This window comes from Pelophylax lessonae (assembly GCF_965119305.1).
Source record: "Pelophylax lessonae genome assembly, chromosome: 1".
NCBI classification, from domain to species: Eukaryota; Metazoa; Chordata; class Amphibia; order Anura; family Ranidae; genus Pelophylax; species Pelophylax lessonae.
The window spans coordinates 672,427,709-672,454,224 of record NC_138768.1 but is presented as its reverse complement, the minus strand read 5'-3'; the positions used below and the strand labels follow the sequence as shown (position 1 = coordinate 672,454,224).

The 26,516-nt window shown below is 40.4% G+C and overlaps 1 protein-coding gene across 1 annotated transcript in view; it reads right to left on the bottom strand.

The window, feature by feature from the left end:
- Positions 1-26,516, bottom strand: part of FHDC1 (FH2 domain containing 1) — an 85,053-nt gene that overhangs the window by 18,679 nt on the left and 39,858 nt on the right. The window contains exons 3-8 of the mRNA XM_082243156.1: positions 22,329-22,390; positions 19,923-20,025; positions 7,330-7,415; positions 5,107-5,207; positions 1,293-1,363; positions 1,090-1,197 (exon numbers count right to left, since the gene is read on the bottom strand). Of these exons, the coding sequence (XP_082099282.1) occupies positions 1,090-1,197; positions 1,293-1,363; positions 5,107-5,207; positions 7,330-7,415; positions 19,923-20,025; positions 22,329-22,390 (531 nt within the window). The remainder of the gene's footprint in view (positions 1-1,089; positions 1,198-1,292; positions 1,364-5,106; positions 5,208-7,329; positions 7,416-19,922; positions 20,026-22,328; positions 22,391-26,516) is intronic.

The window sequence follows — 26,516 nt, the reverse complement described above, 5'->3', positions numbered from 1 at the left end:
CCGTTCGGGAGGCCTGCTATTAGCTGGAGATCTGACTTGGAAGGCAGTCTACATGTCCATGGCTTCTGACTGGTAGGTAGCTTATACTTAACCCATAAGATTCCCAGAATGCCACAGATTACATCTTTAAAACATGTATACAATAGATTGTTAGCTCCCAAACCAAGCCTCCTGGCTTTTTGCACACATAAAATCACACTCAAAGTAGGAGGATTTGTGACATGTTATAGGATAGAAAGAAACTCTTTCTTACCATACAGAGAGGGGCCCGCGTTCACCACAAAACCCGTCAGGGAAAACAGGGGGAACATACTACTCACCATACCGGAACCAGGCGGGCACCAACTCCTGACAGTACCCCTCTCCACCGGGGCGGGAGGGCTGTCGACCGATACAGACGCCGTGACTCATGGTCTTTGGCGTTTCAGCGAGACGTTTAACTCGCGGGTTCAGTCCTTTAATGGGACTTTGTCGCGGCCGACTCAGCGCGGAGCTATGGCCTGCACGCGCTCGTAGGCTGAACTGGGGTGACCACCGGATCTCAACATCCAGCCCGTCGCCCAGTTCAGCTTTCTTGCTTGAAGATCTCACAGGAACACTGGAGAAAAAAAGCTGTCCAAAAATCCTTTTAGAAAAAAATTTCTTGCCAGGACCTAAGATCCCAGCAAGGTATCTAGGTCCTTACTCCTAACTAGACAGAAAATAACTGATTTGCTGAGGCAGAGAGAGAGAGGATATACCCTCTGGGACTGCCCCTAGGGTGTGGCCAGAGCTTTTTAATTTCCTGTCTAGTCCTGCTCCTGCGGAGGTAACATAACCCGAAGGTGGTGTATCACCGAGGACTACGTCTGTCGATGAGCGCTAGAGAAAATGTGATTTCTGAGGGTTGCTGAATTCCACAATTTGCCCTCCCCCATCTGCTCAGTAAATTTCCCATGGCTGCCTCCTTGCCTTTAGCCTATGAGTACTTGTGGTATCTGTTTAATATTGTGCACATCAGTAAAGATGCACACTGTGTTGGTAGTAGCAGCCTCTCAGCAAACCATATACAAGAGTTTAGGAAGAAACATGAAGACGATGTATACATACCAAAGCCACAAAATGTAACAGATTCATTCCAGGTTTATTTGCCTTTGTGTCTGCAAGCCTGAGCAACGATGACAGTTTAAAGCCAACAGCATTTCCAGCATAACCCCCCTGCAGAACAAAGAAAATGTAAAAAGTCATTAAACTACATTTAAACAGAAGAGATATACTGTGATGTAAGGTGCAGCAGGAGACTTCACCCTTACCGCATTCATAATGTTCCCAGCTTGCAGCACCAAGTACAAAATGGAATGCAGCTGCGCGCATGACACCAGCTCTGAAAAAAAAAAAAAGACAATTTACTATGGAATGCTCAGAACAAGGTCTAAATGCAAAATCTAATTTTCCACACGTATCCAATTCTCATTTCTTAAAACACGGTGTATGCATGGTGCATTGACCCCAACTGAAATACACCAAAGAACAGCACAACACTGTAGTATTAGAAGTGACCAACACTAGATGCATCTGTACAAGCTTGTGTAAAAGAATACCTCTCACTACCGTGGTAACTGTAATATATCCTCTGCTTATTATTCATGAATGAAAGAGCAATACAATGCTTTTTAAAAAAAAGAAAAAAAAAAAAAAGAAAAGAAGGATGCTCTAAAACTCTGTTTAACAACGCTGTAGCTGCGGATGGCATTATTTTACATGTAATCACCTCCTATCGAGTTTCCAATGACAGTTCTCACTAGCAAAAAAAAAAAAAAAAAAGTGAATCCTTTCACTATTCTGTCAAAAACTTTAAACTATAAATTTTAGGTTCAATTCTTTGGCCTGCTTTGTATTACATTTCTGTGAGATGGGTTGGCATGCAAAAGGCAGAGTTGTGCACCTTTTTATACTTGAGAGCATGCTTGAGCAGCTCTGCACTGAAATGCGAAAGACAGCATTCAGTAACACCCTCATACATAAGCAAGTTTTACATACCGACCTAAACCAGCAGGGTCAGCACGAACGACTCCCATGGACTGGCATGTCAGATCCTAAGCACCCCCAGTGCCCAGAAACCCCTAGTGCAGTGATGGCGAACCTTGGCACCCCAGATGTTTTGGAACTACATTTTCCATGATGTTCAACTACACTACAGAGTGCATGAGCATCATGGGAAATGTAGTTCCAAAACATCTGGGGTGCCAAGGTTCACCATCACTGCCCTAGTGCTACTATATACTTACATCCTAGGAGCATCCCCTAGGAAGAAAGGGAATATCAGACCACGTGTGGGCAGAAGCTTGGTCCTATCTCTTTCCATTTTTAAAGCTTCATTATTGTGCCATTATATGACATTCAGTCGGGCAGCCACACTCATTCACAGTGAAGTTTAGGAGATGGATAGTGGTGGGCGCCATGCTCCAAACTTATGAATTCAAGAAGTAAGTGTATATCAGAGCACCTAGGAATACACGCAACTATGGGTGCTTACATTGCAAATAGGTCCAAATAGTGCCAGTTGTGTGCTGACAGAGCAGGATTAGGCAAGTATGTTACACTTTGCGGTCACAAAAAAAAAAAAATAATAAAATGATTGAGTACTTTCAACTGCAGCTGTAACTGATGAGTCCATCCCACCATTCATTTTTCTCCAGTCATCAAAATTCTTAAGCCTTTAATTTGGCTATAAAAATTCTACAACTTCACTTCTCATAATACTCATGAATGTCAGGTCAAGTTATTACTCATCAGAGCAGTCGTGTATTTAACAACGATTAAACCCGAAGGGAGTCCCCATTTTGGCCTCAAAAAGTCTTAAAAACAGAACTGTACAGCTTTACGCTCATTGAAAATACATATAAAAGATCACTTTAAGACAAATATTATTAATGTATGACAATGTATTAAATAATTCATTTTTTGATTTGTCCATGTACAGTACCATAGGGAGCAGCCTTTTCTATCCTAAATAAAAAAAATGCTGTAGTAAAAAGAGTACCCATAGGTCATGTGCACTTGGCTCAGAACAGCATTTTTTTATTTTTTTTTATTCTCCATCCCATTAGAGCCAGCAGGTGGATACTAAGGCCCCTTTCACGCATACAGTTCAGTCACGTCAAAATGTATCAGTTTTTCATCCGTTTTTTTTACATCCACTACCAATGCAAAAAACAGATGAAAAACGGACCGTTTGTCCGTTTACATCCGTTTTTCGTCCGATCTGTTTTTTTGACGGATGAAAAATAGGGCATTCATCCGTTCCTAAAAACGGACATTGACGGAAGCGGATGAAAACAGATGTTACCGGATGATCATCCGCTGTCATCCGTTTTTACATAGAGATGCATTGATGTCCGTTTTTCATCCGTCAACGGATGGATGAAAAACAGACAAACGGACCGTATGTGTGAAAGGGGCCTTAGGCTGCTTTTCAAGGTGTACAGGCTCTTTGCTTGCTTCTTGGGTGAAAAAAAAAACCTGTTTTAAGAAAATCTAAAGGGATCAAAAAATAGTGATTCACACCTTATTGGAGGGCTTAGTCCAAGGTTTATTCCGATGAAAGTGTGCCTCAAAGATGAAAGCAAGCATCTGTTCCATGTTTTTTTTTACCAACTTATAGCACTCTGGGAATTAATAAATAAATTAAAGCTTTCAACATAACTTACTAATGAAAGGCACACTTTAAAAAGTGATTGTAAAGGCTACTTTTTTTTTTTTTAATTTAAATAACAAGTGTATTATACTTACCTACTTTGTGCAATGGTTTTGTAAAAATAAGCCCCGAGTATCCTCCTCTTGTGTCCCCTGTCGGTACGACTGGATTCTCCCCCCTGCAGAGTGTCCCCATACCAAGCCGCCACTTGCAGGGCTCAGCCAACCCCCCACCCTCCCTTCCTCCGCTCCTTTGTCAATAGCAGGGATTGACAGCAGCAGGAGCCAATAGCTCCCCCCGCTGCTGTATTTGAGCCAATGAGAAGGCTCTGCTCTCCTATGCATCGCTTGGTCTAGGTATGGGGTGGGGGGGGGGGGGGGCGCGCGATAGAGCTGCATGCATAGAATGCAGCAAGGTACAAAAAAAAAACCTTCAACATTCACAAACACTTTAAGTTTCTCTGTAAAATGTTTACACACTGCCTTGTCAGGTTTAAAGAAATATAATATATGCCACACTTATTTATAGCATGTAACCTATATAACCAGACGAATGATTCAGTTTTTGTCTATCCTCCAAAATTACACACCCTAACAAAATATGGGACAGGCCCCTTCAATGATCCTAAGTGATCCCTTCAAACGACATGCAGCACCCAGAGCTGTAATTAATGGACACCTTGTACAAAGGGTGTGCTTTAACATTTACAAACAAGAACTAGATCCTTCTGACTAGCCAGGTATTTAGAAGATACTGCACAAAGTGGAGTTAAAAATACATACTCAGGTAACAGGCACCCAAACATTAAAAGCAATAATTCAGATATAAAGTGCTATAAGTAATGTGGTTATTTTGAGGGTGACAATTAAAAGGGTCTAACCTCTCAAAGCTAAAAATTTAGCTATGGGTAGATACTGATGGGCTGAATCACTGGCTTCTTGGATCTCCTAATCTCTTTATCTCATGAATAAAGATGTAGGTAGGTTGAAGTGCCATCCTATCCTGCAGTCTAAATACCATATTCGCTGTATTAGTAGTAAAACTAATGATAAAGATACCCCAGATACCCGACAGCGGAAAGCCTTTACTGTATGTATAGGGAAAACGGTGATCGTGTACAGGCTGAACTTCTGACCCAACTTGGGCAGCCAAATTTATAACAGATTTGGCTATAAATGCCTGATCTGGGAATTTGGCATCCAAGCCAAATTTCTAGACTGTGACTGGAGAAACACAAGTGGTCATATGGAAAACCACACACACATATGCAGACTAGATCTTCATGCTATCACATCAAACAATAATGTATTGGACAACAGAGCCTGATACGCCAGCATAGTCCTGTCTATGGTCATTTGTTGGCAGATTATTCTCCAATCAGTTAATTTACAAGAAGTAAAAAGTCTCTGCTAAGTTACTCATTCACTCACCATTTGTAGCCAGCCTGATAACCATCATGCTTTTACTCAAGGAGGAATAGGAAGGTGAAAATTCTTTTTTAAGCACCATTGCTTCTATTCGCAGAGAATAACTAGAGGACAACAAAAATTAACAATAAATCATTTTATGCATGACAATCAAATAGTAGTTACAAAACAAGCATTGAAAAGCTAATTAGAAAGGAGGTGCACTAAATACAGCAGTGATATGTTCAAAAAATATGAAGTTTAAGTCGTTTTTCTACATGAGCAAGTTCCTTGCATCCTGTGTGTGGTTAGTAATATTCAATCAATAGGGGCCCATCCTTCTGTAATTGCATTGACTGAGTTATTTAGTTGTGTGCAACTATGAACTTTATTGAAATACTCTCCCTCTCCTTCCTAGATACCTCTGCTCTGATGGGAAGCTCTGGACTCTCATACAGCACATGCTCATAAATATATCCTGGGCAGGAGAACATATTGGAGACTTTGTCTCTGCCATAAGACTCCCATTTATGTTTTTTCTGTGTACACATACGCATGGCAGCGTACCCAATTTATTCAGAAGCTATGAATCTACCAGCATCTGTTTAAAATATGAGAGAACATGCAAGCTCCATGCAGAAAGTGTCCTGGCTGGAATTTAAACAGAAGACCCCAGTGCTGCAAGGAAGAAGTCTTGCCACCAAGCCACTGTGCTGCCCTTTTAATGCCAGCATGCAATATCAGTGTCTAAGACGATGGGTGCAGAGTAGTTGGCAGTTGTCATGGGATCTTGTCAGCGTTGCAGGAGGTCAATCCCAGAGTTATAACTGCTGTCAATGCTCCCCATGCTACAGTTTTTTGTAACCACTATCAAAGGGTTTTGATGATAGAAGTCCTAATGGGCCAACCCCTGGACCTGTGATAAATATCAGGAACACCAGCAGCTTTTATTCCCATAGTTGGTAATGCCATGCCAAGCAGTTCCTGACAACCGTAATCACTATTTGTTTGCAGCTCTCCCAGCCAGTGCTAGCCTACTGAATTAATGAGCAGATATTAGAATTTACATTTCCTTATCTGCCCACTCTGATGTCATGGAATACAGAGCTACTGGGTATCTGCGAGACTTCAGAATGTGATCTGATTAAAAGGATTTAGGCAGACGCTAAACGTCAAATATATTTGTGCTGACACATCCATACAGCAAGTGAATTAGGATTTTAAAAGGGATTTAGTTTAAATGCTCATTGCAGTCATTATCTGAAAGTAAATAAATTTATTTTCTTGTTGCACCACAAGCTCAGATTTGAACTTTTTTTCCATGTGTGATTATCCGTATGTGGAACAGTATTCAAAAATAAATAAAATGTGGCTTCATGCAGCAATATGCTAAACTCTTGTAGCTTTTTGCCTTTAATCTCTTATATACACAGCATGTGCTCCTTTGCCTAAGAAGGGAAATTGTGGAAAAGTACTGATGGTCCAGCAACTTAAGAAAATATGGGCAGATCTCTTACAGCCTGTCATGGGGAGGGTTAGAACCTCTGTTCTAAGAAAACCTTTTTCTTTTTTTTAGCTGCAGGGGCAATGGCCAGGGCTGTACACGAGGTGGTGCTTTGCTTCAGAGCCAGAATTATATCCCCTATCGATATAAAAGAGTAGGGCCGCCCTGCAACTGCATGCAATGCACGCAGTTGTGGAGCACTAGTGTGAGGTTTTAAGGGGTTAAAGCAGGCAGTGAGGAGGTGATACAACTCATCCTTGCTGCCTGTCAAATGCTCTTTGCAGAGTGATCTGCATTCATATTGTCAACCAAAGCAAGTGGAAGCCCAAAGACCCAACAGAAAGAAAGGGGAAAAAAATCTTCCTTGACAGGTGTCACCGAAACAAGAGCAGAAACTTCCTGAACACACACGTAAAAACATGGCAGAGGCTCTAACCTTTCCCCATTCCAAGAAAAAAAAAATATATATATATATTTTTTTTTTTTTTTCTTGGAATGGGGAAAGGTTAGAGCCTCTGCCATGTTTTTACGTGTGTGTTCAGGAAGTTTCTGCTCTTGTTTCGGTGACACCTGTCAAGGAAGATTATAAATATATATATATATATATATATATATATATATATATATATATATATATATATATATATATATATTATATGACAGGACACGAACTTTAACTATATTTTTAAAAAAAACAGCAGAGTATAGAGGTAAAAGAAGAATTTTATTCTTTGTAAACTTACTTTGGCACTTGAATCAACAAGTACATAAAGGAATCTGCCAGAGACAGCTTTGTTATTTCTCCAGTAAATGTTTTTAACTTCTTTACCTAGAAAATAATGATAAAAAAAAAAGATTTTAAATATACTATCTTCGACAAGTAGATATTTTCCTCCTGCATACACATGAATGATGCGGCGCGGTATTATCTGACAATACAAACACAAGTGTGAATGATGTCCAGACATTAAAGCCATCAGCCCAATGATATACCAGACGGTTTATTTTATAAAACGGAAAGAGGATACTAGCATTGTTCACACAATGAAAGAACACGCCCAAACTGTACCGTTCACTAATCCGATAATAGCTTTTCAAAATTCCCCCTTTCCAACAAACTTTGAAAAGATTTTATTTATACTTTAAAAAAAAAAAAAACACAACAGCCTTGTAAGGTTATTTGTAATCTCCATTGTAGCCATCGCTGCATGTTAAAACAAGATAAATTATACAAGCAGCAACTATATATAATTGTACATAATCCCTCCCACAGTATGGAGATCACAATGGATCTCAATAATGGGATTTCTTTCAGTCTATTATTAAAGAATTATCCATATAGATACATGTCATATTTGTCATGCAAACCATCTGACAAATAGATGAACAAATGCGATCTACTGCACGCAATCTGCTAAAGAAAAAACTGAATTAAAAAAAAAAAAAGGAAGGAACGGAAATTCAAACACAAACATGCTTTTATGTCACAAAAAATACCAATATGAAAAAAAAATAAAAAAAATAATAAAAGTCACACTGTTTAGTATCAAAGGTCAAGTCAGGAACATAGATAAGATGCATGGCGTGCAGTATGAAACATGAGCTACTTATCTACCATCTCTAGTATTTGCTTAGGAGGTTATTTACAACACTTTCATTTATTTTCTTTTCCTTCTAAATCAGTCCTGCACTGATTTTACAGGCGCACTGTTCCAAAAAAAGGCATTAAATGACTTGTAGCAACAGATTTAAAGTTGTTCTCCAAAGGTCATTATAAAAACAGAAGTACAAAACAGAGGATGATACAATACAAATTTAATGAATCCTAAGGCTACATTCACACCTGAGCGTAGCGTTTTCACGCGTTTTTACAGCGATTTTACCGCGATTTACAGGCGTTTTTTGTGCAGGCGTTTTTAGATTGAATAGAGACCAATGGAAAACGCCTGTAATCTGCCCAAAAAGAAGCTCATGTACTTTTTTGAGCGTTGGGCGTTTTGCAGACAGCGTCAAAACGCTCAGCTGTGAACAGGGGCCATTGAAATGAATAGGATTTGTCTTGTTGGGCGTTTTGAGAGCTGATCCTAGAGCAGAAAAACTCCCCAAAAACGCCCCAAAACGCCTACATGTGAACGGAGCCTAAAATAAAGCATTGCATTCATAACCAACCAAAGACCTCTGTGGGCTCCAGTGACAGGTACTCTTTCACTATAGAAAGGACAAAGATCGGCAATTTTGTACAGATTTTTCATGGTTCCAAAAATGCTTACTTCTTGAGAACCCTGTGTGGTTTATTTTTTACATTCAATGTTTAAAGTCCAAGTTCACATTTAAAGAAAAAAATAATAAATGCACACATTTCTGCAGATATTAAAAAAAAAAAAGTGCATTTATTATTTTTCCTCCAGGCGCCTGCAAAGCATTGCACCCCGGGGATCAGAGGGGCAAGCTTAGGTTCCTGCACTCTACCTCCAGCTTTCTGCTCCTACCTCTATATGGGCTTTCAGTTAGAAAGCTGAAGAAGGAGTGAATGGACTACGAGGATGATGATCAACACAACTGCTCAGATTTTTAAATGTGAAAAAGGTGAACTATAAAGTGTTTTTTCACTGTGGCAGTCTAATTTGACATTACTATGGGGTTGATTTACTAAAACTGCAGAGTGCAAAATCTGGTGCAGCTCTGCATAGAAACCAATCAGCTTCCATGTTTTTTGGTCAATGCTTAATTGAACATGCTGTAGTTAGAAGCTGATTGGCTACCATGCACAGCTGCACCAGATTTTGCATTCTCCCGTTTTAGTAAATTATTGTTATGCGTTTTGTTATGTGTTCCCATTCAAACAACATGCCTTAAAAAATTTTATTTTCAAAATCACACGACTTTTTAGGTCGCACAAGTGTGAAAGGGGCCTAACACATTTTTCAGATGTTTGAGAAGGCCTTGTGGCAGGTTGCAAACATTTCTGAACAATCGTGGTGTCTCTGCGCCCATACAGACTGGAGGGGGAGGGAGAGACACACATAGCTATCCTCCCCATTGAATGAGAAGTTCACTTTTGTAAAAAAAAAAAAAAAAAAGTTATAAATGCACACCTTTTTGCAGGTAAAGAAAAAAAAAGTGCATTTATTTTTTTCTATGAGCATGCAAAGCCTACAATCAGCAGACTGTCAATGTATCTGTCTACTTGTACTTCATACGCGCAATAAGTTACACCCTGACAGGAAGACTGTTGGTATCTGTAGATTCCCATTCACAAAATACTGTGAATAATTGACGCAGCCAGGGAATTTTTTTTTTTTTTTTTAATTGTGACAGCGAGCGGGGGGGCACCATGGAACCACAGCAGTAAGAAGAAAAAAAATGACAGGGAAGACAGCACTGGACTCCAAGCACTGGTAAGTACAGGATTTTTAAAAGTGAGCAAAGTGAGCAGCTACAGTATTAAGTTTAGCATTTAAATTAAACGCTTAAAGAAACTTTTAAATATTTTTATGTTTTGCTTCGTAATAAGAAGATGTGAAAAAATATAAAGTCTGTTATCTCAACATGCAAAAATGGAAATTGACTTTAAAGCAGCCATAACATCTTTTTCCTTATCTTTTTTTATTAAAATAATAAACATACTTACCTGCTGCATAGAGCGGCCCCCGAACCTCCTCTTCTGGGGTCCCCGTCAGCTCTCTGGGCTCCTCCTTTTCTGTGTCTGCCCCCACAGCAAGCTGTTTGCTATGGGGGGGTAGATGTGTGGGCTCGCTCCCAAGCCAGGCTGTGTGTTATCTATAGACCCACATAGCACAGCTCTGCCCCACTACCCACTCCCTAATCCCTGGATTTAAATGACAGTAGGAGTCAACGGAGTAAAGCCAGTGAGACAAGGAAGAGAAGACTTGCAGCAGGGTACAGCACTGGATCAATACAGACTCAGGTAAGTGTTAGCGAGAAGGACACCCACACACAGTGCAAAGTTTTTTACCTTATTGCATAGAATACATTAGGGAGAAAAACCTTTAGTGTTTAAAACTAGTTTAATATTGAGCTATGTGTTGCCATCCTTAGTGGGAATCACAACCTAAAATGTTTAATGTGTCAGAACATTTGGCTGCATCAAGTTGAAGTGCATCCAAACCCCAAAACAAGCATTTAAAAGGCTAAATTCACATTTAAAAATAAATAAATATAAAAATGAGTGTGTGCCCTAACTTCCAATGTAAGAGGACACTATTCCCCTAGGTACGGTCAATATCCAGTTCAAACTCAGCATAGGAGGTTACACACTGGGCAGAATGGCTTTCACACAGTTTTTCACAGGAGCCTGCAAAGCACTGCACCCTCAGTCAGCGGAGGAGTCAATAGTCTACGACAGTGTTTCTCAACCTTTTTTTCAGTCAAGGCACCCTTTACAATTCCGCACAATCTTGAGGCACCCCATTCTAAAATTTAAAAAAACAAAATGAATAATTTTACATAATGCAGGACACCCATATGTGTAGGACACCCAACATTAGTAGTGATGTATTCTTCCAAAAAAAAACACTTTTGCACACTGGTACTGACCAATATTCCAGTGTTTCTCTTCTCCCTCATTTTCTTACCCTCACTCAGCTAATGTGACCCCAGTGCTGATGGACAGGGGCAGGAGAAGGGCAAATAGGAGTATTGTGCAGGTGCCCAATGTCCTTATCAACTGATGATGATAGGACACCGACGACTAGAAGTTTGTAATGGTGCACAATGAAAACCTGTGGCTTTGTGTAATGAATAGGTAGGCTTGAACCACCCGCTGACTTGTATACAATTTTCTGGGCCGTTTCTAGGCATTTTGCCAAGGCACCCCTGAATACATCTGAAAGCACCCCAGTGTGCCTGGGCACCCTAGTTGAAAAAGGCTGGTCTACGAGTAGACAGATTACCATATTTATATTCCACCAAGAACTAGAAGTCCATCTGCTGCAGTGGAAGTTGGGATTTGTACTTTATTCATTCATAGATCTCTGTGAAAGAATGGTGCTGCAGTTTCAAAAGTGACAGCTGCTGCAGGGGGTTATTGAATCTGCAAATATTTAAACTCAGGAACCCACTAAAGCGGTATTAAATCCAAAAACAAAAATATAAAATATATTGCAACTTACCAGTCCTTGGATGTCAGGGCTGCATTAGTTTTAATTTATCAGGCTAACAATATTTTTAGCAAGCACCGAAAACACTAGAGGTGCACCGAATTGAAATTTTGGTGCCGAAATGAAAACACAGGATGCACTTGGCCGAAAACCAAAAATGACAGTTTTTATATTTTTATATACAGTATAATTGTATTATATTCAACCTTTTAATTAATATCATGAATTTAAAATTTTGTCAGCCATTATTGCCACCTTTAGCGCAAGAAAAATGTATCCCTTTAAATTCTATGTATGTATTCACACTGGCCTGTTGGCTTCCGTTGGGATGTTAAAACTCGTGCTTGCTGCGTTTTTGGTTAGTTATAAAAAAAAAAGCGCACAAAAACACACGCCTCCCTGTTGAAATGCATTGAAAACGCAACAACACATCAATAACGCACCAGTGTTAAGTTTTTGGGGTTTTTGAGAGTCACATGACCTATGAAAAACAAACCATAAGATGGTAAAATCGCAGTAAAATCCCCAGGAATGTGCGGCAAAATGGTTAAAAATTTGCAATAAAATTGTGTGCATTTTTGGTGCATTTATTATCGGCACCTTTTTCTCTTATCGCCAAAATGCTGATAACACCATTTTCGGCCGATATGTTTCGGCACATCTCTAAAAAAACACCTAATCTTGCCAAAAATACAGTGTCCTTGTGACTTATTTGTGAAGGTAACTGAAATCAAATGCAATATAGATGGAGAGGAAGATCTACATCTGGAGAACAGCCTACTAACCGCCAAGGCCTCTTCCATAGATACGGTGGACCAAGTGTGCGTTGTCACCCTAGGGAAGGAAATATTTTATTCCCAAGATTACCAGGTGAAAATAAAGTGGAAAACAGCCGGTCTAAGGATCGGTAAGCTGCAATAATATATATTTTGGCCTTTGGGTTTAGATGCACGATAATGTAGAGAAAGAGTACTCTACATTCTACTGTTCTAGTTAGCTTGTTATTTTAGCCCGTCGCTTTCAGCTTAGAGAATAGAAGAGGAGAGGAGATATAAACATGTAAGCGCTGTAGACAAAACATGTTCCTTCAACTATTACACTTGCGTAAAAGGCCAGTCAGCCCTGGAGAATCATCTCCAACAACTCCTAATGTAAGTCCTAAGATATTTATAACTTATTCTAAGAAAAGCTATAGAAGCGAAGGGAAGGATGTTCTCATAAATCACAAAGGTTCTTATTAAGCACTTGCTCAATTGCCCTACTTTACATATGCTGGCTCATTAGGCTGGGGAGGATGAACACAGTCTGATGAAACCTGAAAATGATAGCAGACAAACCTTTAGGATAATGCTGCAACCTGCGTGTGTAGCAAAACAGAAAAAAGTGGAATGATTAGGCTTAGAGAACACCCTATAGGAGGCTGCATCACAGCCTTCATTCCTTTCAGTGTTTGGCTACTTTCACACGGGCTTTCCACCCGGCAGACTCCGTTTCGCTCAGCGGGGATCGATCTGCCGATCCCCGCTGAGCAGGCGGATGACAGATTTGTCTCTGCTTACTTTGCAGAGACAGAGCTGTCAGAGCCCGTTCTACTCAATGGGAGATTGGATGAAAACGGACCGCCTGTCATTTTCATTCGATCCTCCAGATGGGTGGACACCGCTGACATCCGCTGCACCATAGAGGTACATGGAGCCTCCAATCAGGTCCGCCTGAAAAACTGACAGGCGGACCTGATCGGAAAGCCCGTGTGAAAGGGGCCTTATTGAACATATTAACTTTTACCATCTAGAACTGAGCAACTTGCAAATGTATTCCAATATGAAATATACAATCGTCACAAGAAAGGCTGTATCTATTAAAATGGTTATATCTATCTAGGTGGACACAAGCCGTTCTCCTGAGTCTTCTATAGCAGCTTTAGCATTAGACAATCCCCTGTTTTTTTTTTCTCTCCCCATAAACCAAAGGACCATTTGGGAAAGGCTGGTCCAGTTTCCTTTTAAGTAGAATTCCTATCATTTCTAGTTGGTATTTTATTCTAAACTTCATAATGCAGTCATTCGGCACTGGACATCACACAACTATGAAATGTGAATTGATATTCATAAACATGACATATTTCTAGTAATTTCCCCTATGTTTAATACAAAATTATACCTCATTTACACAGGTTTACTTCAGTGTACACCTGTACAAGAACCGTGTTTTCTGTCTGCACTAGCATGGCTGTGCGTGGGGGAATCCATGCACCTGCTGTGTCACAAATGACATGAATGGGACTGCCAGCACGGGGATGCAAAGAACATGTGTTTGCTGTAGTATGGCTGTGTGAACAAGACAATCACCCTCCTAAAGAAGCAAATGTGAAATGCGTAGAGGAAGTCAAATATATTATTATAGACCAGTGTTTCTCAACCTTTTTTCAGTCAGGGCACCCTTTAAAGATGGACAGTCTCAAGGCGCCCCATTCTAAAATGTAAAAACTATTCAAAAAGTCTTACATAATGCAGAAACATCCACAAGTACAAGTAGGCCACCCAACGTTAGAGGTGATTTATTCTTCCTAAGCAAATCCACTTTTGTAAACTGGTACTGACTAGGATTCCAATGTTTCTCTTCTCCCTCAGCTTTTCACTATCATTCAGCTAATGTGAGGGGCAGGGGAGGGTCAAACAAGGATGCTATACATGCGATTGATATCCTCCTTATCAACAGATAATGCCAATGACCGTTAGGGCGCAGGCAGTTAGAAGGTTCTAATTGTGCACAATGAAAACCTTTTTTCGAAAACAATTTTTGGGCAATTTTTAGCCATTTTGCCAAGGCACCCCTGAAGAAACCTCAAGGCACCCCAGGGTGCCTGGACACACTGGTTGAAAAAGGCTGTTATAGACCATGTAAAAGTGAACACTGGATATAGCAAGTTGACTTGAGAGTTAGATCTAAAATGGTCAATGACTGTTAGTTATGGATCTCTAGGTGATGGAGACATTATAATGACTGTGTGATCCCTTAAGAGCCGGTTCACACTACCACTACTAGAAAGTCGCCCCGTGACTTGAAGCAACGTGGAAGAGACGTGGAAGAGACGTGGAAGAGACGTGGAAGAGACGTGGAAGAGACGTGGAAGAGACGTGGAAGAGACGTGGAAGAGACTTGTGCACTACTTTGAAGAGACAGGCGACTTTGTCTGTGGGGAATGCCTGGCTAATCTCTTTCTTCTTCCTGGAAAGTCTGATACCAAGTCGTGTCAATTAAGATAAGGAGGCGACTCCCATTGAAGTATATGGGACAGTCGGATCACAGGTCCCCTCAAAGTAGTACAGGACCCTTTTCTGAAGTCGGAGCAACTTCAGTAGTGCCAATTAAGACGGCACTGATTGATTAACATTGCTTTGGTTATGTCAAGCTACCTGGGGCAACACAAGTTGCCTCACAAGTCGTGCTAGTGTGAATGGGCACTCAATGTTACTAATATACTCTTTTTTTTTTTTTAGAACACTATAAGATGTAGTCTTTGGGTACCCCAAAAGTCAGACTGTTCCCCTTTTGATAACTCTATAAAAAGGTATATGGGATGTTGTACCTATGTTACGGAGTCCACGCGCTTTGGATCTGCAACATCTACACTAATAAGCACTTTATTCCCTGCATTAAAAAAACTGGTACATTGTTCATTGAATATGTCACTTTATACGGCTTGCTGGATCTGAAACTCACTGGGAAAAAATAAAAAAAAAAGGGAGGTAAAACCCAAGTCCCCAGATCCTCCGGAATAGAAGATGAACACTGAGCGAAAGTAGTACAAAATATCACAGGCATTCTTATGGCTTTATACTTGTAAAAAAAGCATTGTGCCTCATTAACAGACACAGTTATTTTTATGAATTTTATTACTTTGCTGTGACTGTCATCTGAATTATCTAGTTGGAGACAGGAAGGGTGTTGAGCAGTAAGTGGAAACACTAACACTGGAATTCAGTGACCTAACAGGATTTGCCTTTTCCAGCTTAAATATTGATTACAGGTTATTTGATGCTTGGACAAAGTAAATGAGCACAAAACAAAGGGACATACAGATCACTTGGAAAAAAAAGTGAAAAGAGCTACACAATTTGGGTCCAGAATGTTTTGGTAATTGAAACTTTACAGCAAAGCTTCAGGGTTTCAAAAAGCGCCTGTGCTGGGTTAAGGTCTGAATAATGCATGTCTTCTACTGAAGCGCTCTGTAACTGTACATACAACAAGTACATTGAATAAAAGGCACAGCCACAGCACAGGGCTCACCTATCAATGAAACAGAATGACGTAAGTAATGAGATCAGAGGCTTTATCACTAACACCTTCACTGCCAAGAACAACCACCTTTCCGCAAAGTCATTGCACAGCTAAAGCACTAATGTAGAATGTCACCACTACATATCTGATCCATTAAAGCTTATCTCAAGGGAAAGAGGGGGGGGGGGGGAACATCAATGCACTATTATCAATTAATATCACTATTATCAATCAGGGGTCTCCAAACGTGTTAGTACAACAGCCACATTGTATGTTTTACCAATATTCACAGGCTGAGAAAAATCTGTTTTATACATGGATAAGTCCCTCCTTACATCAGGATTCCCATCAGAGTGCCCCATTTACATTGGGGACACATCAGGGCATTTTTACAGAGGGGGGGTCGCCCTTGATGAGGCTCTGATGTATATGGGGCACTCTGATGGGGCTGTCCTTGCAGATCCCTCTGGCTGCTTTCTTTCTTTATTGCCTAATGCTTTAAATGTGTTAACACCTGGAAAAAACATTTTCAGAGGAATTATCCATATGCACATGAAAACTAAAGACTGTATCAGGATCTTTAGTGATCTAATTCTAAATGAAAGTTCTCACTATAGTAACAGCTTTCTGGAACAACAAGAATTTGTGAAAAGGGGGGCTTTTAGCCCCCCTTTTCTTATGGGTTGGCGGAAGGGGAGAATTTATCTTTAATTAATCATATTGATTTAATATAGGTTTAGTATTAACCACTTTACCACCGGAGGATTTTGCTGTCTTATGTCCAGGCCACTTTTTGCGATTCGGCACTGTGCGAATTTAACTGACAATTGTGCGGTCAGGCAACGCCGTACCCAAACTAAATTTAAGTCCTTTTTTTCCCCACACACAGAGCTTTCTTTTGGTGCGATTTTTATTTTTTGCGATATTAAAAAAATGAGCGACAATTTAGAAAAAATAACAATATTTTTCACATTTTTTTTTATATGACATTCCCCAAAAAAAAAAAATGTAAAAATCAAAATTTAACATTTTAGGCCAATTTGTTTTCTGCAACATTTTTTTTTTTTTTACCAAAAATATCGCAATAAGCGTATTTTGATTGGTTTGCGCAAAAGTTATCCCAGCTACCAACTACGGGAAATTTATGTCATTTTTATTGTTTTTTTTTTTTTTAAACTAGTAATGGCGGCAATCTGGCGGTGGTCTGCTATTTTTTTGCGGGACTGCGACATTGCGGCGGACAGATTGGACCCTTGACTGACATTTTTGACACTTTTGGGGGTACCAGTGACATTACTACAGTAATCAGTGCTATAAATATGCACTGTTACTGTAAAAATGACACTGGCAGGGAAGGGGTTAACTTTTATTGGTGATCAAGGGGTTAATGTATGCCTGGTGCTTACTAACGTGTGTGGGGGGAGGGGACTATGTGACACAGGCACAGATGGCAGGTTTAGCTATGCTGAATCCTGTAATCTGACCCTGCCTGTCACATAGGAGATCCGCCCGCTTTGTTTAAACAAGCGGGCGGATCTCCACACTCGATTCCCCGACGATTGGGGAAGAGCGGCTGGGACTGAAAACAGCGGGAGCGCGCTGCCCACAAGGGGAGGAGTCCAGCGACGCAGGTCTACGTCGCTGGACGATATCGAGCCACTTTGCCGCAGTATGGTCAACGTGACCGGTTGGCAAGTGGTTAATATATCTTCTTTGAGGCATAAGGTTAACTTGACCTTTTGACTCCTGGTTCTAGCTAGCCCCTCTTCCCGCTTAAAATTCCCGCTCTTTTTCAGTAGCTAGGGAGTTTAGGCCAGGTATCTGGGGAGTTTAGGTATATCTCTAATTTTAAAAACGATCTTTTTTCCTGCCTGAGAAGCCCGCCTAAACCATCATTTAGCCCCGGGTCACACTTATGCATCCGCAGCCTGTTCCCGCATCGCAAACGCACCCCCGGCAGTTCACACTGCCATATGCGATATGCTGGGGGTGTCAATGTAATCTTAACAACACCCCCAGTTTGATCGCATATCGCAGTGCGATCTTGCAGTTCGCACAGGATCGGATCGCACAAGTGTGAACCACTGTGCGATCCGATCCTGATGCGGCTGCAAAAAAGGGTCCTGTGCGAGTTTGCTGCGGGTGCGGTGCGAATTTACCCATACAAAGTGTATGGCTAAACTCGCACCGCACAGCCGATCGCATGTAATGAAGGAGCAGTGCGCTCCGATATTACATGCGAACGCCGCAGCCGCACAAATGTGAACCGGCTCTTAGGGCTATTTAAGCAGGCATCCGTGTCTTCAGGGCTCAAGCTTTTTAAAAAAAAATTTGATCCCAGTGTTCCCTTCCCTCCCTCCCCTTGGTTTGTCGCTGCCATATTATTATGTGGCAAGGTCACCTCTGCATTGCTGAGGCGGACAATGTTATTATATGTATGTTTTGTTGGATAAAATTGTTAAATATGATATGTGGTTTGTACAACCCAAGTGGTTATGACTGGGTTGTTTGAGATGGAAAAATAGTTTGATATGTTTATTTGTTATTTAAACCAGTAATTAACGGCTGCGCTCATTGTCTGATGTGCCTTCATTAGTTTATTTAGTTAATTATTTATAGTGGTTACAGTAATATTCATTCCTTCCTGCCATTCCATAAACTTGTGATGATTCCACTCTGACCTATGGACAAGTAAGTAATCTAGCCAGGCTCTTTGCAAGGCACATTTTACCTATAGAGCATTATTATTCACATAGTGACCTATTGCCTATATTTTCTATTGTATGTTATAATCAGTAGTTCATATTCTTTAACCCCTCATTGACATACATCGGAGGCAGTGGATCCCTATTGGATTAACTCACATCACCCATATCCTATAGGGCAACAATCTGGATTGTTTTTATTTTCATGTTGCATGTATGCTTTTTTGTACTGTTCATCCTTGGAAGGTGGTGGATTTCCATGATTGTGGTGAACTCCACACTCACTTTTTTAATTAAATGTTTTTCATACTATGCTGCTTGGTTAACTGATGTTGCCTACTGCATTACAGTCTGTATGATACAGCTATAAACTTTTATTTTCTTTGTACCCAATTCGGCATCAGTACTACCCTTTATTTTGGGTGAGTCAGTGAGCATAGTAATCCCTCAACTGCCAATTGGCGTATTCTTTTTCTATTTAAATACTCTTTGATGGGGAGCCTGATGTAAGGGATCCTTACCTCAGGGTCCCTTAAGAGTGACCCCTTACAGTGGGGTCTCCAACAAAGCTCCACCTTACATCAGAGTGCCCCTTGTAGTAGCAGGGTGGGAATTGTGAAGCATAGTATGTCTGGATGGAGGACCTTCCTTAGCGGTTCTAGCAACAAATGATGGGGATGATGACAACGCAGTAAGAGGGAACCAGTACAGAAGGCTGGGGGAAAAGGGGGTGGTAGCAGAGACCATAGGCAGCATCTGCTGAAATGAATCCTCAATCTATGCACATTAAGGATAAGCCAATGATCTTAGCTGCAAGACAGGATAAAATCTTGTAGCGAGCTGGATGTGGCTCTTGGACCGAAGTTTAGAGATCCCTGCAATAATTTAAAAAAATAAATAAAAATCTTTTAGCCAATTGCCTCTGTCAACTCCTTTCCGTTTCTACCAGGATTTTTCTTTTTGCACACTTTTTGCAGCATTTACTACACTCTCGGCAAGAGATTTAGAACAGGAGGCGGGATCACGCAACTCCAGCTTACACGTACAGAAGTTCCATTATCAGCGGCCACCCAATGCTTAAACAATTGTCAGTGGTAAAGAAGAGTATGGAGCAGTCGGTGTTGGAGGAGGGCAGACTAAGAGGCAACTCTGTCATGTGCAGGTATGCATACAATACTACTACTATGTGGAATAATGCATAATATACAGTACAGTATAGAATTGTTTTACCTCCTCTGGCTCTGGAGACAGTTTAAGAAGTTCTTGTAGTGCCTCACAGTCATATAAATCACACTGGCCCTTCAGAATATCATCAATGATATGTTCAGCGGACCTGTCAGGAGAAGCATCAAGAACACAATTCTGAGAAAAATATTTTTAAAGTAAATTTAAAGCCTGTTTAGTTTTGGATAAAGTGGTAAGAGGTCAGAATCCTAGTTAGGTCTCTAAAGCCTCGTTTCCACTGAACGGTACGGTTCGGTACAGTTCAGTACGGTACACGTTGATCAGGCTTGCATTTCCACCACCAACAGTACCTAAGTTCAACAGTACCTCAACAGTATTGCTCCACCCTGTTGGTACGGTACTAATGTGCTTGGTACCCCATCGAAAGGGCACCAAAAAAGTAGTACGGTACGGTTCGGAATAAGGGTACCATTTACAACTTTTGACAATGGAAACGGCAAAAATTGAGTACCGTACTGAACCAAACCCGTACCACTCAGTGGAAACGAGGCATACTTGTCCTGGTAGAAAAATGCAAGAGATGTTGGACCCGGCGCTACCACTTTAAAATAGTATTGTGCAAATATGTGCTGTAAACAGTGCATGTGTTGCAATCAAAATCATTAAAATGTCATATACCATACATTTATACAAAGTGCCAAGTGCTGATAAAACCAAGTGCCACGTGTTGTGATCGGTGCTAAAACAATATACAGCTGTCCAGAAAGCTTCGGGAGAGGCAGTACTGAAATTTGAACCCTTCGTTATGCACGTCCAGTGTCGCACCATAGAGGACGCACAACTTCTGCATAGTGTCGCCATAAACTCGGCATTCCGAAATTCTGGCATTACGGTAGGAAAGAAGGGGAAAATCATAATGTGACCAAGAAGTGTCGAGTCAAAGGCTTAAGAGTGCGGTAAGCAGCGGTGCTTTTTCTGGTGGAAACATCCGCCGGCGCCATATATTGTTTTAGCACCGATCACAACACGTGGCACTTGGTTTTATCAGCACTTGGCACTTTGTATAAATGTATGGTATATGACATTTTAATGTGGCACAATGAGCACAGCCCAGGTTAATACCTATTGTTGGTTTTAAACGGCACGTAGCACTTTTTCACTTTGTTGATTGCAACACATGCACTGTTTACAGCACATATTTGCACAATACTATTTTAAAGTGGTAGCGCCGGGTCCAACATCTCTTGCATTTTTCTAACTCTACTACCTCAGAGGTAGGTTGGAGGCAGCTTACACCACAAAAAAATTTGATTTTGTACTGAAACTCCATAGCGCTGGTATATAACCCCCCTCTTTTATAATTGTCCTGGTGACCCTCGTCACCTGGAATGAAAGTGAAGGAAAGTACAACATTTTAATAGGTAACCAGAACAGGAAATAAATCTTTCAATGGAAATTTTTTTCCCGGTGACAACTGCCTGAGTGGTGCTTTTCCTTATCCCAAAGTGATTTCCTCTCAATTCCTGTCTACAGGACAAGAAAAAAAAAAAAAAGAGAAAACTACTTAAAAGAACAGAGATGTAATTAAAAAAAAAAAAAAAAAACACATGTGAGTATGCATATCTCATGCTTAGATCACTCACTGTGGAATGTGACAATCACTATAGTAGTCAGTGCTACTACAGTGATCTCTCCACAATCTTCTGGGTCCTGTACTGAGCATCTTCACTTCAGCATAGTGACCACAGGGGCCACTTGCCCTGAAATGCTGCCATTCACAGAAAGCCTTGTTTTTTTAATACAAGGCATCCTCTGATTGGACAAAATGGAGAGGAGAGGCAGTGAAGTCCCGATCTCCGTCTTGTTCAGAGAGCATGTTTTGTTCATTTAAAAAATGATGCGTCTGTGCCCCAGGAGGGAAATTCATCCTCTTCTATTGTCCATTTTACTGCTATCACTGGGGTGAAAGATAAAGCCCATAAGAGGAATAGAGGGGAAACTTTCCAATGAGGACTATCGTTCTGGTGGCAACCAGGGATTCTTTTACTTCAGAGGGATTACTTCCTTCTTGTTTTGGACAGGAAGTAAAGGGAAATTTTCTCGATAGGATACAGATGGTTAAAAAAAAAAAAAAAAAAGACAGGGGTTATAACCCTTCCTTACTCTATCCAAAAAGAAAAAAACTTTGCACTTTAATGCTGCATGACAAAATGTGAAAACTTCCAAAGGCTTAAATACTTCTTACAGAAACTATAGGGTTAATTTACTAAAACTGGAGTGTGCAAAATCTGTTGCAGCTCTGCATAAAAACAAATCCACTTCCAGTTTTTTTAGTCTATTTGAACAAGCTGAAGTTAGAAGCCGATTGGCTACCATGCACAGCTGCACCACATTTTGCACTCTACGTAAACCAAACTCTATATACCAGTATGTATAGAAATTGTAACTTACTTTTTAAACTGCTTTAAAAATATTCCGATATTCATACTTCTCTTTGAATCCAAAAGAGAAACCTGTAAATGAATTAAAGAACATTTATAATGTTGATCAAGTATAAAAAAAAAAAAAAAAAAAAAAAAAAAAAACATCCATAAGAGACAAAGAAAATCTGTAATATAACTAGGTTTGATCATTCAGACAGAAATCGGATATTATGAATGGGAAGTAGAATCTATGACAGGTACGATTATTACATTTGTCATCCTGTAAGCGGATACACGTACTAAACCAGAATTCTTCTAAAAGTAAACCATCACTACAAAGAGAAGACCTAATCACAGGTCAGGTGATTATCCAGGATAATAGAAGTGGAAAAGCTACGTTTAGGCCTCTAGGTAGTGCCTATAGAGGGTTCTATCTATATCCCCAATGTGCCTGCAGACAGACAGTAGTCACAGCAGGCAGAGCTCTGAGAAAGTGATGATGTACATAATTGGAATGGTGTTTGTTTTCAAAGTGATCAAATCGCAGAACATCAAAAAAAAAGAAGCCATCGGTCATTTCAGCCGTCACGTCATTGTAAATTGCACCCCTCCCATATTATCTACTTCCTGCAGTGTCATCGCTTTCCAGTGTGTAGACTAAGAAGAGTCCACTGAAAACATGACCTTATCTACTGCAGTGGACAGCAAGTCTGTAGCTGTAATATATATGCAGAGCGCACAGGAAGCACCGCCTAATGAAGGCCAAGGTTAGCAAGCAAGCTAAAAACGCAGAAGAGGTTTCTGAAATGATTCCAGCACTAGTACACATCTGAAATCAGCATTATGTGAGGGGGGGGGGGTGGCATCTGAGATAAAGTTCTTTCAATTTTTTTTTTAGATTATTCAGTATATATAGTACTTTGTTCTATCTTCCTTGGTGCCATGTAACACTAGCTGCAATGTTAGGACAGAGGCTCCACCTTTGGTACACAGCCACCCCACACCACAGCTAGCAAAGAGACTGCTGCTTTGCTAGGGAGCGCTTGTCTCTGGTTCCAAGCACTTGCCAAAAGAAAGCACTGGCAAGAGGAATGCAAAAGGGAGGTGATGTGTGTCCACCTTCCATCCTTCTGCATCCCTCTTCTCGATGCTCGGGCAAGGGCTGGGAGTTGGAGATCGGCATTTGCTTGAATGGCAGCTGCCTCCATTGCTAGTTGCCCTATCTAAAATTGCAGCTAGTGTTACAAGGCACCTAAGAAGAGGGGAGAATGTACTACATGCGCTTTGTTCCACCCTAAACTGAAAAATGTTGAAAAAAAAAAAAAGGGAGGGGGGGGGGGGGTAATTCTTGTTTAAACTAAAAGTCCACTTGTTAAACATATGGAGTCCATACTTGACCATTAAATGTCGAATTTGAAAACTTAATAGCATTATCTTTTTTACTACCTGGATTCTAGAGGAAAAAAAAAAAAAACTAAACATTTTTGCCAAGTGCTGGGTCCAGACTAGTTAACTGGAATTCTTAGTATACCATGTCCAGAAGGTTTCTGGGGATGCTAAAATCTTAATTGCAACATGCTGCATACCACTGTCAGGTGTGATCTTCAGGCTCAGCTACTGTAAGTGCCACTGCTCACTCTAACTCTTCCATACAACAACTTTTATTTTTCTCACCGAGTATAAAGCCGGCCCTTCAGAAAGAACTGGCTGATATTCGAACCATGTATGGGCAGTACCCAAGTTGATCGATCGACCAATCAACTTGGGTGCAACCAGACTGCCAGATTTTACTGTGTTCTTCAAGTGGAGATGGCTTCCCCTCCCCTCACCATGAGAACGAAATAGCTCAGTAGGAGGGATTCCCTGCCAACACTGTCTGTGTTGATGGGGGAATCAAGCGAAATTCGTTTAAGTCTATGGTCGGCAATAGGCTCTCTCTGAATAGATGAGGTGGAAACCCTGATGTTCTTCCCACTCCCCTTGTCCATTCAGAGAAAAGAATACAAGATAGTTTTCTATTAAACTGCATGTATATACTTTTTCTGGGCGATGGGGGTTTGGTCAAATGTTATTAGGCTATTTTCTCTCCAGGTCAGATGTTTTTCTTTCATACAGGATAGAGCGAACCAGGAAAACACAGAATTATGGTTACTACAGGGCTCAAAATGTCAAGTCCTGAGCTGCTAGCCAGCCTTAAGGGTTAAAGATAACATATAAAGCAGTGCTAAAGTGTACTGAATAAACAGCAACAAAGATATAATTAATAATCAAATCCATGCAGACAAATTAAAAAAATATATATATCACTATTATTATTAAATAGTGGAAGTCCAATAAGGTGAAGTAATCTTCTGTAAAGTGCAAATGAAGATCCGAATAAGGATCACTGCCACCAGCACCCTTCAACAAACGCTTCTTACCGGATCAATAGGACCATATGGTCAAATAGACTCAAGCAGGCAAATGTGGTGAGGTCTACCTTCCTCACATTATCTTCTACTACGCCCAGGCCACGGACTGGACCAGCACCTTGCCATTCAGAGAGGGGATTGTTTTCACCTGGAGCGGTGTTGCTCTTTCATTAATGTATGCCAGGAGTAGTTGGACAGCAGGCATCTAAGCAGTCCATTGGGGTCATCTGTTCAAGCAGAGGTCTACTTTCGATAATTGTTCATATGAGATCCATCGCCGGTTTCTAACATCTTCACCTTTGATGATCATCAACATCCATTTGCCTGCTTGAGTCTATTTGACTATTATAATCTATGGTCCCATTGATCTGGTAAGAGGCGTGTGTTTAAAGGTGCTGGTGATCCTTATTCTGATCTTCATTTGCACTTTACGGAAGATTGCTTTACCTTATTGGACTTTTACACACACACACATATACACATATTATATATATATATATATATATATATATATATATATATATATATATATATATATATATATATATATATATATATATATATATATATATATATATATATATATATATATATATATATATATATATATTTTTTGTGTGCATGGATTTGATTATCATTTGTATCTTTGCTGCTGTTTATTCAGTACACTTTGCACTGCTTTATTTGTTATTTATAACTGTTGGACTGGTATCACAGTTTAAGTGGCTCCTTTTTACAATATTATTTTCCTGAGAGCGGATATTTTTTAGTTTATTAGGCCTTATGGGTTGCTCGCCACCAGTTGTCTTATCGAACCCCTACCCTGCCCTGCCCCTAATTCCGCCCCTAAACACGCCCTCATAAATTAGCTCATAAAATGATACTGTAAAATGTTTTTGCATGAATGCAAACGTTACAAAATTAAATAACAACTTTATCAGTGCCCACCAGTGCCGCCTCACCTGTGCCCTTCAGTGAAGCCTCACCTGTGCCCTTCAGTGAAGCCTCACCTGTGCAGGGGGAGAGAGGAGAGGAAAAGGAAAACCGGCCGGAAAGTCACAGAGCAGGGATCGCCCCACTATAACAGCTTTCATTTGAATTGCCGGACACTCGCTATGTCGGCCCTTATGATAGACGTCACATGTCCTGGCATTGGACCGGTGTTCCGTCTATCAAAGGAGGCAGTGCTGTGTGTGATGGCGAGTGCCAGGCAATTCAAATGAAAGCTGTTACAGCGGGGGCCGATCCCCGCTCAGTGATGATCTGGCCGGCTTTCCTCTTCCTCTCCACTCTCTTCCCCTGGGCACACTTGCAAAATGCGAGCAGGCGAGTATAAAATTTGAGGGCTTGTTATTAGAAGAAAAACGATGAACATGGGAAATAAATAGGTATTTTCTATGATTGCTAGCTCTATTTAGTGGCCATAATGCAGTATTTTCTTGATCAACTCTTCTATATGAATGAATAACATTCAACCTGGATATAAAATAGCCTCTAACATTGGGTTTTGTTTCCATTGGCACATGAAGAATGTACAGTGGGTACGGAAAGTATTCAGACCCCCTTCAATTTTTCACTCTTTGTTATATTGCAGCCATTTGCTAAAATCATTTAAGTTCATTCTTCTTCCTCATGAATGTACACATAGCACCCCATACTGACAGAAAAACACAGAATTGTTGACATTGTTGCAGATTTATTAAAAAAGAAAAACTGAAATATCACATGGTTCTAAGTATTCAGACCCTTTGCTGTGACACTCATATATTTAACTCAGGTGCTTTCCATTTCTTCTGATCATCCTT